Below are 14,806 nucleotides of genomic sequence, written 5' to 3'. Positions count from 1 at the left end.
TTCTCTCTCTTATTAATGGCGTTTTTCCTAAAATTGCAACAACTTTTGTTTGCTAGACAATGAAATGTAAAAGATTCTCTCTATGTTGTTGCTGCATGCATGCTTATCTGTCACTTATAAAGCAACCCCTCTTCACATTTTCTGCATCTTGTTCTCTTTTTTTTTTTTGAATTTTGAACTGCTTAGAGATAGGACTTCATTCTCTCAGCAGAAACATGAGTGATGCTGGTGCCTCAGATTGAAGAAATTTCTGATGAAGTGCGGGGCTGAGCTTCTTAAACCCTATGATTTTACAGTAGCACCAAGTGTAGAATGCCTTTGAAAGCTTACCTCCTTTTAGAAATATTTCCGATGCAATTGATTATTGAAAATAGGGTAAAGTTGAAGTTGAAGAAATTGTGTAGTGTGTGCAGTGCAATGGGTGTGTGGTGTGTGTAGTGTGTGAAAGTGCCAGTTTTATACTTCCCCCGTTTCTTAAAAATGGAAACTCTTTCATTTTTTGGCATATTACCTAAAAATAGAAAGCTTTCTACATGTTCCTCCTATATGTGTTAACATGAGCCAGAGATTGGTGCAAATCCCAGTTCTTCTAAAGCGAAATAAGCTTCTTTTTCGATGATTTGCGCCTTATTGCTTTGCTATGTTTTCTGAACACTAAACTAGTTGGATCTAATTATCTAAATAGTATTGGAGTGATCACATCTGATGTACAATTAATCACAAACCTTTCTATTTCATTCTCTACTTCTTGTGAAGCCAACTAGTCTAATTAGAAATTCCATACACTCCAATATCCTTTCCATTTCAGGCTAAACTTGATTATTGAAAAAATTGTTGTTTAGAAAATAGGGATAAGTTGAATTTGAAGAAATTGTGCAGTGTGTGTGCAATGTGTGTGCAGGTGCAATCGGTGTGCTGTGTGTGTACATTGCAGTGCAATCGGTGTGTAGTGTGTGTACAGTGTAGTGCAGTGGGTGTGTATCGTGTGTGCTGTGCAGCGGGTAGTTTGTGAAGGTGCCAAATTTTATAACTATTTGGATATCCAATTATCTACTTTTGATATAGATTTTATATTATGGAATTAATAGGATCGTAATATCCAAATATTTTGTGGTACCAAATATTGGATTCCGACGATGAACAATTCCAACAAGCGGTAGATCTGGAGTTCCAAAACCTTGTTGCAGCGGTGCAACATGAAGCCGACGAGGCGGAAGATGCGGCGGAGGCCGCGGCTGAGGCGGCGGCGGCGGCAGTCCCTCGGCCATTCTATCATCGGCGATTTTTCGATCGTGATCATACCGGGGCTGACCGCCGGTTGATGGAGGACTACTTCAACGAGAACGCCCGTTATCCAGCAGAAATTTTCCGTCGGCGATTCAGAATGTCGCAACGTCTCTTCGTCCATATAGCGACGTGTTTGGCGCAGCGGTTCAGGTGCTTCAACTTGCGATATGATGCCTCCGGCCGACCCGGCTTATCGACATACCAGAAGTGTACCATGGCAATTAGACAGCTTGCATATGCCGGGCCAGCTGACATGTTCGACGAATACCTACTAGATCACTTTCGTTGTATAATTTTCCTATTTCAATATAATACAACGAAATTATTGTTACATTTTTTTTAGGTTGTGAATTTTTTTTGTTTACAATCCAAATTATTTTATTTTAATTAAATTTATAAATATCATAAATTTAAAGACTAATAAAATTTATTAGACATAAATTAAAAAATATTATTACAAAAGCAAACAAATTAATTTTATTTTTTGGAGAGGGCCACATTTCGTGGCCCTATTGTTTTTATACATTTCGTGGCCTTTACCATTGTGAAGGCCACAAGAGAGCCACGAATGGTGGCCTTTGAAGGCCACCATTGTGGACACTCTAAGTGTAGTCTAAAATTTTATCTGTGATGTACGACCCTTCTTAGGAAATGTATAAAATAGAAAAACTCATTCCAATCTTATAAAAATAATGACATTTTCCATTTTGGGATGTCCCATAGAAATATCCTCTTCTATTTTTGGTAACTTCTTTCTCTCTAATAAAGTGGGTTTCATTCTCCACTAACAATGCTATAATTACTTTTTCCTTCTATCTCTCTCTCATTTTACCAATTGTGCATTAATCCCGTGCCGTCCCAAATGTCCATACTTTTGTGGAACGGAGAGAGTAATTATTATTGAATATAAATTTGTGGACACAATTAGACAATTATGTTATTTTAGTGGTCTTTGGACTATATGTTGATTGCATGACCCGAAAATTGTATATTAATTATGCTAGTTTTCGATTTAATAGTTTGTGAGATGCATGAATGTTTTCTTGTAATTTGCTCTTATGTATCCATCGTGTAATGAGACGAATGCTTTTTTTATTTGTTCTACAAACAAACAATGGTTTGATGCATAATAATTAAAACCATAATCGTTCAAGTATTAAACTTTACCTGTATTAATTCATTTTATATTCATATCCAGCGAAAATTATTTTAAAATTAAATAATCATTTTAGGTATAGTGAAGATATGTTATTGTTAAGTTGAAGCATGCCAAAGAAGTTGATACGAGTATATCTATGGAATATTTCCATATCTCTATTATTTCATATATTATTGATTCACTACAAAAAAACACTTGTTTGCAAGCACATATTTTCAAGCACATGTTGTGCTTGCAATTTCTGGAAGAATTTCGACCAAAATGCAAAATAGATGGTTGCAAATAATTTTGCGACAACTACTTCGAGCAAATTAATTATGCTTGCTAATTTTGCGACCACACGGTGCTAGCAAAAATATGTTTGGTCGCAATCACTGACATCATGCGAGTAAACTAATTGTGCTTGCAATTTGGTCGATGTTTTGCTAGCAACAATAAATTGTGCTCGAAAATTTGCTAGCACAATTTATGGTGCTCGCAAATATTAGAAACTCTAATTCTTACTACTTTCTTCTTTCTCATTTGTTACATTTCCCCATATTTGCTATCACCGTATGATTCCATCCCTTCTGCCATCACCTGCCAAACCAAAGCTTCCACTCATAGCAAAAAAAATTGAAATATTTTATTCTTAAAATGATAATTATAATTAATTAATGTTAATAAAATTTCTTCTTTCTCATTTGTTACATTTCCCCATATTTGCTATCACCGTGTGATTCCATCCCTTCTGCCATCACCTGCCAAACCAAGCTTCCACTCATAGCACAAAAATTTTGAAATATTTTATTCTTAAAATGATAATTATAATTAATTAATGTTAATAAAATTATTAAATGTAAAATATAGACTTAATTTTATTGGGAGAAGCAATTGTGAACTCCATTTGTCTTGAAAATGAACTAGACTTAAATTCCTCCTTAAATATTTAGCGTATCTTTCCTATTTCTTGATCACTAAGTTAGGTTATTAGGGAGTATTATAAATAGGAGCCTTTGTTATCTTTTGAATCATCCATTTTTTGAAGAAATACATTTATCTTTATCTTTTTATCGGCTTTTACTTTTTCTGCAATTTACTTTATCAAAAACCCTAGTTGAACGATAGTTGGCTGCTCGACGGGAGGATTCCGCGAACGAAGCAACATCTTCTTCACGATCTCTAGCAGTTATCTCTGGATACGAGTTTACTCGTATCATCTGGGGAAAGCAAGTTGGAGAAATGGCTTAGAAGTGTGCCATGCTTAGATATCAGAACACTTGGGGGCGGCTCGCTTTGCCAGATCAGGATTAAATTTGTATTAGTCATAACCACCTCTCAATTTTAGACGAATTATCATATGATAATCAGTCATGGCAACCAAACGACACCTTGAAAGACTATACACTTCACTTTGAAATTTAATCACTCCAGTTCAACCCTAACCCAACTTTAAATAGTAATGAGCGCATAAAAGGAAACAAGCAATGGTCTTCCCACAATTCTCCAATACATCAAAATCTCCACTACACCACACCATTATTTGTCAATAATTAATGTGTGAAACACATTATAAAAAGCCTTCTCTTTGTTTGAAGATTGTAACCAATTTTAACAGACATATTTCACCTAAGATAAGGAAGAGTGGGGTGTGGATATTATTGTATAATAGTTTTTGCATGTGATCTAATATCATCATTAGTTATGCCCATACTGTTTATGGGCCATCGTATCTGTGCATGATTATCATACAAAATTGGAATGATAAATAAATTAATCATATCTATTTTCGTTTTGAATGTGATTTATTAAATTATGTGTGCATGGTAATCCATAGGTAATGAGGCAGAGAAGTAAAATTAAATAGTGGAGAATATTTGTGTTCATGAACTGGGACAATTTGATGCCTTCTAATAATTAATGGCAATTACCGTAGATACATTGGTTTTGAACCAATTCTCAATCATTTGTTCATGTGTCATGTCCAAAGGAGAGGGAGAAATTATTATTATAATTGCTATTTTATAATTGGTTTGCCATAAAAATGACTAATACCATGCGACAAAATTATCTTAGGAGGATTTAGTTTTGAAGTCGAGTTTGATAGTTATTTGTTTATAATATAGTAGTTAAACAGAACTTATGAACTTAGACTCACAAAGTATTGATTGGTTGCATATTACGGCCATAATTGTGATCTAGTAATACCATATGTATTGGTACCTCCCACATCAATTATAGGAGGTAAACCGACATACCATTGAACAAGTTGATTTTTAGTTTGTTTTTAATTAATGTTTTCATATCAGTTTTAGTACACCAAAGTAGTAACTAAGAATGACATTGAAACTTTCAATAGAGACAGGTATGAAAATGCTGGCTGTAATGTACCCTTAAGTTGTGTACATTCACATATTGATAATAAATAAGATATGATATTTTAAAACATAAATTTTTCAATAAATAGGAAATGCAAAATCTTGCTGTCTATTGTCCGTTTGTCGTGGCGGGTGGAGTAATAAACAATTTACCACATGAGAAGTGTTCATTTTACATAGGGATCAATCTAAAATACTTACATGTCTCTATTATCCTTCACATAAAATACTTAAATGTATAACATACTACTTTCATAAACTCATTAAAAAGAAGTGGTTAATGTAAAGTGTTTATAGAAACGGATATTGATGACACTTCGCTTTGCAAAAACATATGAATAATTTCTCAGTTAGGGCGTTTTCAATTCATTTAAGTTTCAATCAATTTTTCTATTTATTTTTATTTCAGAATAATATAAATCAACGATATTTAAATGCTCCTACCTGGTATTTGTGTTTTAGGAGACAACATGGAAAATTCTACCATAAATTGTGATATATGCAAAACTCAATCTTAACATCAAACTACATAATTAAATATGTGAAAATTTAAATTTAAAAAGTACAGAGATAACTAAAACGATCTAAAAATGACCCTCAAACCAAAATTTAAAAATGAACTAGAAACGATCTGAAAATAATAACCGTGTTATATAAAAATGACCTTCTGATCTTGATTATACGAATTGACATTAAGATTGAGTTTTGTTTTGATATTCGAACTCCCTAAAAGGTAGGGCTATTAAAATAGAAAATGTAACCCAAACATCCCCACACCAACCTATCTAGGTAAATACATACGTTTGTATAAGGTCAACAAAGCACAGTATAATTCATTGCTACCACGTTGTATTCATTCATCCAAATCATTATATTTACAATATCTCAAGCAAGAAAAAGCAAGAGAGAAATGGAAGGCGAAAACAGTAACGAAATGTATAAAGAATGCCTAAGGAACCATGCAGCCAGCCTCGGCAGCTATGCCACCGACGGCTGCGGCGAATTCACATCACAACACACTTCCCTCAACTGCGGCGCATGCGGCTGCCACCGCAACTTCCACCGCAAAGTCTCCACGCATCACGCGGCCGCGGAGATGATAGACTGCGGCGGATCTGCGGGGAACTCGCCGGGCAAGAAGAGGTTCCGGACCAAGTTCACGGAGGAGCAGAAGGAGAAAATGCTGAGCTTTGCGGACAATCTGGGGTGGAAGTTGCAGAGGAAAGAGGAGGAAGACGAGATCGAGAGGTTTTGCAGAGGCCTTGGGATTACTAGGAAAGTCTTTAAAGTTTGGATGCACAATCACAAAAACTCTCCCTCTCTTTCTGCTTCAACTGGAAATGCTTCTTCTCTCACTGATGATCATCACTACACATCATAATAACATTTTTTTTTTTCATTTTTTTTGGAACAAAACCCTTTTTTTTTTCTTTTATGTATGTGTCACTGGGGATGTAATGTTCTAGATGCATACAATGTCAATTTCCATTTATGTGTTGGCATCCTAGCCTAACTATTACTTGCACATTTAGTGTCGTCAACCGAAAACCCAATTATAGAACCTTCAAAATGAACAATGAATGCACTTAGTATTGAATAGTAAAGAGGCAAGTAGAAGAGATTTGGGAAAAAGCTTTGATTAGGACTCTGAATTTTTTATATGACACGAAAACCTGATATGAATTTGAGTCCAGTCTTACTGGATTTGGATTTTAAACGGGTCAACCCCATAAGAACCTAGTGATTTTGGGTTGGCTTGGGGTTATTTGTGAAAAAATAAAAGTAGTATTATTTTAATTATTTAAAAATTTATTGTTATAGGATAATTTTATTATGTCGATTTAAATCGTGATAAAGTTTTAATCATGTTATAATTACTGCCTTCACTACTAAGGTACCGCGGGGGTATGTTTTAATTGTGTAATATCATAATTTATCATGTAATATCATATTCAGGTCATTATCAAGTTAAGCTAAATTATATTGTCACTTACTAACATTAATGGTATTATGGTAGGACTTACATTTTTTAACATGACACGGAGCACGAAGTTGATGTATTGAGACCTAACAAGAATCCAATAATTTCGAATTGGGTTAGGGTTTGACCATATTGGATCGGGTCGATATCGGGTTAACCCATTAACAACCCAACCCACCCAAATTTCCAGCCCTAATATTAATTTAGTGTCTTTATTTCTTTAGTACTATGAAGTTTGTAATACATCAAATTTAGGAAAGTCAATTAATCTATTTTTGTTTATAGTTTACACATATTGTCTGATCTCCTCCCCCCTTATATAATTGATTTCCTTTCATAATTTCCTGTTTTTCACACTCCCCATTAATTTGAGTAACAGGATATACATTGCTCAACTTGCTAATTATATTTGCAAATGATCTGTAAAAATTCTTCTGAAGATTAAAACTTGAGTCAAAATAGCATTAAGTTGGCTTATTTGTTCAATATGCATCGGTATATGCGTGAACTTCGAAATGTCTATGATCCTCAAAGCTACTACATCCATATGATTCGCATGTTGTTGGTGTGTGAATTGACCAATTATTTCAACGGCATAAGAAATGTCAGGTATACTATGAGAAAGATATAGACTACTTTTCATCTAAAGTTCAAGTAGCGAAAGGGAATTCCTGAATATAGATTCCATTGCATCTTGATACTATAATTCATAGTATTATGAATCCATTATTCAATTTACGACGTATGCTTTACTAGGACGATAACATATGTCACCAAACTCCCGTTAGAATTGTTGATTGTAGTCTTCACCCTATTACAAGTCATAAGATTTTCAATTCCTAAAAGCTCCTAAGATTCTCATGTACTCACACTTAATTTAAAACATTCTTGTTATAATAATTGACTTTGTGTTAATAATTGCTATGTTCATGTGTAGATACTCATCTCTCGAGTTTCATAAAAATATTTGTAAAATTGGATTCATTGGACCGAATTTTAGTTTATTTAAAATTTATTTTGAATTTGAAAATGCTCTCTCCGTCCTACAAAGTTTGTCTCAATTTGACTTGACCCGTGTTTCAAAAAATTGTTTGACTTTGTATTAAATGGAGGGGTGTAGTGAAATAAGGTTCCACATTAAGGAGAGTGAGAGGTGTATTAATGTCTACTTTTGAAAATATTCCAATTGAGACAAATTTTATGGGACGAACGAAAATGATAAAATTAGACAAACTTTATGGGATAGAGGGAGTACATCATTTTGGATCCAAATTCATGACGAATCATATGCCATCCACAATCCAGCTCTATTTCGAACCCATATACTCCCCCTCATTCAAGATGTTCACTTTTTCTTTTCTTTTTTTGTTTCACTCAAGATGTTCACTTTCTATATTTGAAAATAAATCTCTCTCACCTCTCTCCTTATTAAAATATTCAACTACTTTTTTCTTTATATTTATTCTACCTAACAATTCCTCTAAAAATCTCATGTCACTAAAGAATGTGAACCTCTTGAGTGGGCAAAAAGAATATAACATACCAAAATTCACTTTTTTGGTGTTAGTCTGTTAGCATTTCACTCAAACCTCAAATCATAATACTCCCTACGACTCAAGTTACTTGAGTCGTATTTCATGTTGGGTTATCCCAAGTTACTTGAGTCATTTCCTTTTTAACTAAAAATAAAACATCTAATCTCGCCTACTTTATTCTTTCTTTTACTTTAGTCTCTCTTCTTTTGCTTACTATATTTTCTCATCTACTCTATTTAACTCAGTAAATATAATTTTCTTAAATTCCGTGTAGAAAAAAAACGCCACAAGTAACATGGGATGGAGGGAGCAAAAGCACATGCAATCCAGGTCCAAAATCATACCACAATTTAATATTTTTATTTTTAACTCGTTTGAAATGATTATAGTGTCCTTTCACATATCTTGTAGTAAATTTTTTAGTTTGTAAAACGAATCAAATCACTTATTTATTTAATTAAAATTTCTAAAATTACACCTCATTTTTATGGATCCAATGAAAATAGGGGATATGGTCCAGAACCGGCCCAATCGAATCCTGCTTCTCAGTAACATTAACAATTCCACTACTGCCTATTGATTCGAGATCTTCCTCCGTCCAATTTCACCGCCGATTCCTGCTCAACGGCGCCGCCCTATGCCCCACCCAGTGACAGTCCCACCCCCACCAATGTCACGGCTTTGAATTTGACCCCGGCGTCGGCTTTTCCGACTGTTTAATTTTAGCGATGGCGGCATCTCAGGCAAGAAAAGCTGGGCTGCCGATAATCAATCTTCTCCGGGTAAAAGGAATGCCCATTTTGCAGCAGCTGCACTTGGAAGAGAGGCTGCTTCGAACTTCCTCTCAAAACTGGTGCATCATCAACGACGGAACCACCCGCCCCACCATCGTCATGGGTGTTTCAGGGTCAGAAATCACAAAACCTTATACTTCAATTCACTTTTTTCTTACTTCGTAGATCGACTCAAATCTCAAAAAATTGTTGAAATTTTAGGTTTGTGCTCAATCAGAACTTTATATTCCCCAATTAATTCCGTCTCGATGTCACTTAATTATAATTGCCTTTTGTATGATAGTTCTTAGGGCATGTGTTTATTTGGGGAGAGGATTTAAAAATTATGATAATGGTTAACTGCTGATGATTGTCTTTCATTATTGTGCTCCTCTGTGTCTTGATTGTGTATTCGAGTGTTGAAGTTTTAAGCTTTATCAAATCATCGTGGAGCTAGAATCTGTGCAACCAAATTGATATGTGGCAAAAATATTTTGATAGAAAAGCTAAGGAACTTCTTGAAACTGATGCTGTTCTAAGAGATGAAATTCCAGTTATCCGAAGGTTTACAGGAGGCGGTACTGTTATTGTTGATCAGGGCACTATTTTCGTAACGTTTATATGCAACAAGGATGCTATTTCAGGTTTACAATCATATCCTCGGCCGATCATGTCATGGAGCAGCCTAATATATAAGAACATGTTTCAAGGAATTGGGGAGTTTAGCCTTCGAGAGAACGGTATGTACATATTATACCGCCTCTATCTTATCATTGTCCCTGCAGTCCTCTATAACTAGATGTTATTTATCTCGAATGAGAAGTTACTTGGTGGATTTATACAGTTCGATTTATACACTGTACATTATTTTAATATTAGACGGGTTCAAGCCTGTGGTCTTTTTGTTTACATCAATGTATCTCTCAGCAGCATTAACTTAGATATGAACTTGATATGCTCCTTTTTAACAGATTACGTGATTGGCAACCACAAGTTTGGTGGAAATGCTCAGTCTATTACCAAAAATAGGTGGGTTCACCATACTTCTTTTTTATGGGATTATGAAATCAGTAACATGGGTTATCTCAAAATGCCAACACGAGTTCCTGAATATCGACAGGTGGGGTTATACTTTACAACATTTTCCATTTATCCCCTAACAAAGCTGTTCCATTTTAGACTTTCTTGGAATCTTCGAATCACTGTAATCTCTGTAGATCTTTATTAATGATTTATGCCACTCATAATTCCCTTGGCTATTTTTGCATACTATGTAGAACTGTAGAAATGAGTATGTTTCCTATAGAATTATATTAGATTTTCAAAAACTAGTTTATGTATTGTCCCTTAGAAATTTATGACTTTATTTAGTGGTTACTGGTTAGTAGTTCGAGTAGGCTACAAGAGTAAAGGAGGTTACATTGACCCACCCCTAGGCTTCTAGCTATGCATGAAGAATTTTGTCTTTTGCTATGGGATTTGTGTATAGTCTAAGAGTAAAGGTGGTTGGATATACTGATAAAAACTAATGTTCAAATTGGTCCTAGGCATTTGCTCAAAAAAACTTTTTGGTCCGACACAGTATGTGTGTTAGCTTTTGGTCGTAAACAATATTTAGTCCATATTTAACGGTTCTGTAAAGTCCAAAATTGGTCCCGTACATTGCACAAGAAACCTATTTGGTCCTACACATTTTAAGTGGGTTAGCTTTTGGTCCATATTTTAACTCATCAATCAAGTCAAAATTCAGTTAACTATTAAGTTTTGACGAACCGTTAATGAGGACAAAAACATAATGTTTGGGACCAAAAGCTAACAAACTTAATGTCAAGGACCAAAATGTGTTTTTGGGAAAATCTACAACATCAATGTTTGGTTCACACCCAATCTATTAAGTTGAGGCATGTTCCAATTACTGTAATGTTATTAATAAAGTTGAATGAAAGATTGTTTATGCAGTTTTCCTTTTTGCCTCTGTTGCTATATCATTTGCTAATTGCACTGATGTAGGAATAGTCTAACCCTGCTGCTGTCTTAGTTTGCAACTTATCTACAAATGCTATGCTGTAAAAAATTTTTGAGTAAATTTGTATTGTTCTTTGTGAAAAGGCTAGGAATCACGCGGAGTTTATATGCCGCTTGAAGGAATATATGTCAAGGTCAGATTTCATTGATGGAACCATGGATTCCGTTGCTTCGCATTTTGCATTGAGATCACTCGATGCAGACGATATCCAGAATTCTTCCTCTCAATTTGAGCCGTCCAGTCGGATATTGACTCGGCAGGAACTTGGAGAAGAAGCCTCTATGGAGCTCGTAGGTACTGTGTCTCAGATCTCATATATGGCAGCCATATCTTCCACTTGTCCAACAAGCAAGATTGCCTAGGTCTATTACTCAAATATCATCTATCTTTTTGTATTGGCGAACAAATATATTAGACTCTAAATATAAAAAAAATACTCCCCTCCGTCTCATAAAAATAAGGACATTTTCATCCGTTCCATAAAAATATCTCATTTCTATTTATGGAATGTTCTTACAAACTCATTACTCATGTACATCAATTTATTTGCAATTTATACCATTGAGGCCCACCATTAAACACTAATAATAGTGTGGGCTTCACAATCCATCTAGCACTATTTTAACTACTATTCTCCTCATCTCTCTTATTTTACCAATTGTGTCCTTATTCTCGTGAATGTTTACGTGACAATGTTACTTTTAGGGAGATGACTATGTTTATAACCTTTGTATTCTTGCCCCTAGCCTAATGGTATATTATCTCCAATGAAGCCCAAACTCAGATTTTTTTCTCACTGTATCTGTCAAACAACCAATCATGAACTATGTGCTCCCTCCGTCCACCAAGAGTGTGCAAGCTTGGTGAAGAAACAGATTTTAAAAGTATAATGTAAGGTAGAGTTTTAAGGAGGAGAGTATCACATCAAGGGCAAATAATGTGTTAAAATGGTGGAACATGAATAAGTTTCTTTTTTAATATGAGTTAGGGATTTGAGTTATCATATGGGTAGGTGAGGAATAATAATAATCCTCTTTTTTTTAATAAAAAAGGTAAATTATAAGGGTGTGTAAAAAAATTATATATTCTACGTGGACTTTTAATATGACCATTGTTGCACATTTTTATTGGACGAAAAACAGTGTTGTTAAAAGCTTGCCTAATCGGTGGACTTATGGTTACTAGAGATCTTTCAATTGTTACATTGTAGACAAAAGTAAATGACATTCTCAACTTAGAAAGATGTGCATAATCTAAAGTGAAAGGCTGCTAGTGTTGATCCAAAATCACTTATTAACTTCGATGAGACACTTGAGAGTGGTATAAGTATGAATGAATCACAATTTGATATGTACTTTTTGCTTGATTATACCAAATATGAGATCTCAGTAGTTATTTATATCTTAATCAATTTAAGTAATATTAATCACAGTGTTGGTCATATAGTACTTTTTTAAATATCAATATGTGCGAGTTTTTGCAACCTAGTACCATGTCATCTTGGGTATTGGTGATTAGTCAACGAGAAGATCTATTGTTAATGTATATAATCGTGTCTTGGCATTTTCGGAGTACATATTGTCCCCAGTGTGATGTTCTGATCAAGTTTATGTTGTACATAAACCTAGCTAGTTGGGATTTATTCTAACTAGTATCACACCCGTGCATTGCACGATCTATTTTATTTTTCTCGAGTTAATATCATATTGATTAATCAACAAATAGGATTGTATTAAGATGACAACCACTTTTAAAATGACCATGTATTACCAATGAGAACCCTTAGATTTAGAAGCAGATTCAACCTTAGCCTGCCACGTGGCAGGCTTGCTTGCCTATGTATCGTAGATTGCTTGATTATCTTTGCTTTCATATCACAGATTGCTTGGAATCATATGCTGAGTTGTTTGCCTAGGTTGTCATTTTAACTATGATGTCACCGTAGTGCTCTTATTTCATATCGCAGATTGCTTGCCTATGTTTTACAGATTGTTTGTCTATGTATCGCATATTGCTTGTTTTGATTGTCATTTTAACTATGGTATCACGGTGTCACCATAGTGTACCCATCAACAAATACGAGAAACGATATAGTTATACGAACTTTAAAAATAAAAAAAATATTTAATAACACTTTATTAAACAACTAAACACTATGGTGACATATACAAATACAAATAATAAAATTAGATAAGTTTACAATACAAATAATAAAAGCACATATATTAATTAGATTATTATTGGATTTATTAAAGGGAGCAGCCATACCTTAACAATATATATCGTTCAATAGTAAAATACCATACATATGAAATAATTAGTCTCAAAATTTGTAATGTTCAAAATGTTAAAGTTGTGGGCAATAAATAAATATAAATATTAACAAAAAATAATACGATAACAATAAATATAAATTTTTGTTTCATATGAAAATCTTAGTTATCACTATATTAACTCACCATAGTGTGAAGGTTTTGCATACTACTAATTCATACTACAACTTATTGATAATTTAAGTCTTAAAGTTGTTTGAATTACTGGTTATATAAATATCAATTATCATAAACTCAAAAGCATATTCGCTTTGAAATGTGAGATAAATAATACTACATCATGCAAAATTTTAAATAAAATAATTACATAGTAAATGTACAAAATCCAAAATCTAAAAAAATAGCAGTAAATAAATGAATGGAAAGAAACGACAAACAAAGTAATTAAGAATAATTTATAAAGTCAAAACATACTTTATAAAGATGACTTAATTTGCAAAATTTCTAAGAAGTTTCTGATATTTGTAAAAAAAATTTTATTTCGTACTAATATTGAATCATTATTTCTGGTGAGTTTATTTATCACATAAAACACTAACGGAGTAATAAATAATTAATTTATTTTAATTAATTATTAAATAAATAAATATTGATGAATTACTTAATTATACATATGAATGATAATTTATTTAATTATGGAGAATAAAAAACGACAACAACTTTAGTGAAAAATTCAAACAACATAATTAATGACATGACATATTGCTATTTAAACCACATTATTTTATTTTACAGTTTTTTTTTAAAGTATGACAAATGACATATTGTTACTATTGTTGGCAGTTAAAAACAACAAGTATAACACCGTGCTATGCACATAATTAATTTATTTTTATATTAATCTAAATTTTTAAAAAATTAAGTAATATCTATATGCCATAAACATAATATAAATAGTTACAACAACAATTTTGCCTTATATAATATAATGAAAAATTGAGTAAATTCACAAATAATATTATAAACTAATGTTATGTTTGATAATAAACCTGATAATAAATTAAATTATGTATAACAGTTTCAAAATGGTTAGAATTATAATTTAAAAATATTATCAGTATAAAACAACATTCAACATATAAAGTGAGGTATTAATATAATAATCATCCATTAACTGAAGATTGAAAATATAAAATATAGTTTAATTATCTATTTCACCATAGTATGTATTAAGATTATCAAATTGATAATTTTGTATTACTTTAAATCTTTATAATTAGATTATTAACATTATACAAGCATCTATCGTACGAGGTGAGAAGAAAAACGAATAGTGATAAAGAAGCATGGGACACCTGCATGTATCAAATTAGAATTTGATATATTGTGTTTTTCAATATATTTAAGATTTATTT

The 14,806-nt window shown here is 33.0% G+C and overlaps 2 protein-coding genes across 4 annotated transcripts; both read left to right on the top strand.

The window, feature by feature from the left end:
• The first annotated feature begins 5,737 nt into the window (after window positions 1-5,737).
• LOC121778952 (zinc-finger homeodomain protein 9-like) lies at window positions 5,738-6,184 on the top strand. The gene has a single exon (XM_042176329.1). The coding sequence runs from the start codon at window positions 5,738-5,740 to the stop codon at window positions 6,182-6,184; it is 447 nt and encodes a 148-aa protein (XP_042032263.1).
• A 2,656-nt stretch (window positions 6,185-8,840) lies between these two features.
• Window positions 8,841-11,604, top strand: LOC121778596 (lipoate-protein ligase LplJ-like). Of its 3 annotated transcripts, none has more exons than XM_042175965.1 (4): window positions 8,841-9,226; window positions 9,594-9,832; window positions 10,064-10,121; window positions 11,207-11,604. In XM_042175965.1, the coding sequence occupies exons 1-4, from the start codon at window positions 9,048-9,050 to the stop codon at window positions 11,478-11,480; spliced, it is 750 nt and encodes a 249-aa protein (XP_042031899.1). In that variant the 5' UTR covers window positions 8,841-9,047; the 3' UTR covers window positions 11,481-11,604. The 3 variants fall into 3 exon arrangements, with proteins under 3 accessions (XP_042031899.1, XP_042031898.1, XP_042031900.1); XM_042175964.1 differs by having other exon boundaries at window positions 10,064-10,212; window positions 11,202-11,604; XM_042175966.1 differs by having other exon boundaries at window positions 10,064-10,212; window positions 11,207-11,404.
• The last annotated feature ends 3,202 nt before the right edge of the window (window positions 11,605-14,806 follow it).

This window comes from Salvia splendens, chromosome 19, assembly GCF_004379255.2.
Source record: "Salvia splendens isolate huo1 chromosome 19, SspV2, whole genome shotgun sequence".
NCBI classification, from domain to species: Eukaryota; Viridiplantae; Streptophyta; class Magnoliopsida; order Lamiales; family Lamiaceae; genus Salvia; species Salvia splendens.
The sequence above is the reverse complement of the archived record's forward strand: the minus strand, read 5'-3'. Positions and strand labels throughout refer to the sequence as shown.

Excerpts from the sequence above, each read along its gene's own strand:
- LOC121778952 (XM_042176329.1), top strand. The coding sequence starts at position 5,738 with ATGTATAAAGAATGCCTAAGGAACCATGCAGCCAGCCTCGGCAGCTAT.
- LOC121778596 (XM_042175964.1), top strand. The coding sequence starts at position 9,048 with ATGGCGGCATCTCAGGCAAGAAAAGCTGGGCTGCCGATAATCAATCTT. Across the intron at positions 9,227-9,593 it reads ATCGTCATGGGTGTTTCAGG|AAAAGCTAAGGAACTTCTTG; the intron begins GTCAGAAATCAC and ends ATATTTTGATAG. Across the intron at positions 10,213-11,201 it reads GAGTTCCTGAATATCGACAG|GCTAGGAATCACGCGGAGTT; the intron begins GTGGGGTTATAC and ends CTTTGTGAAAAG.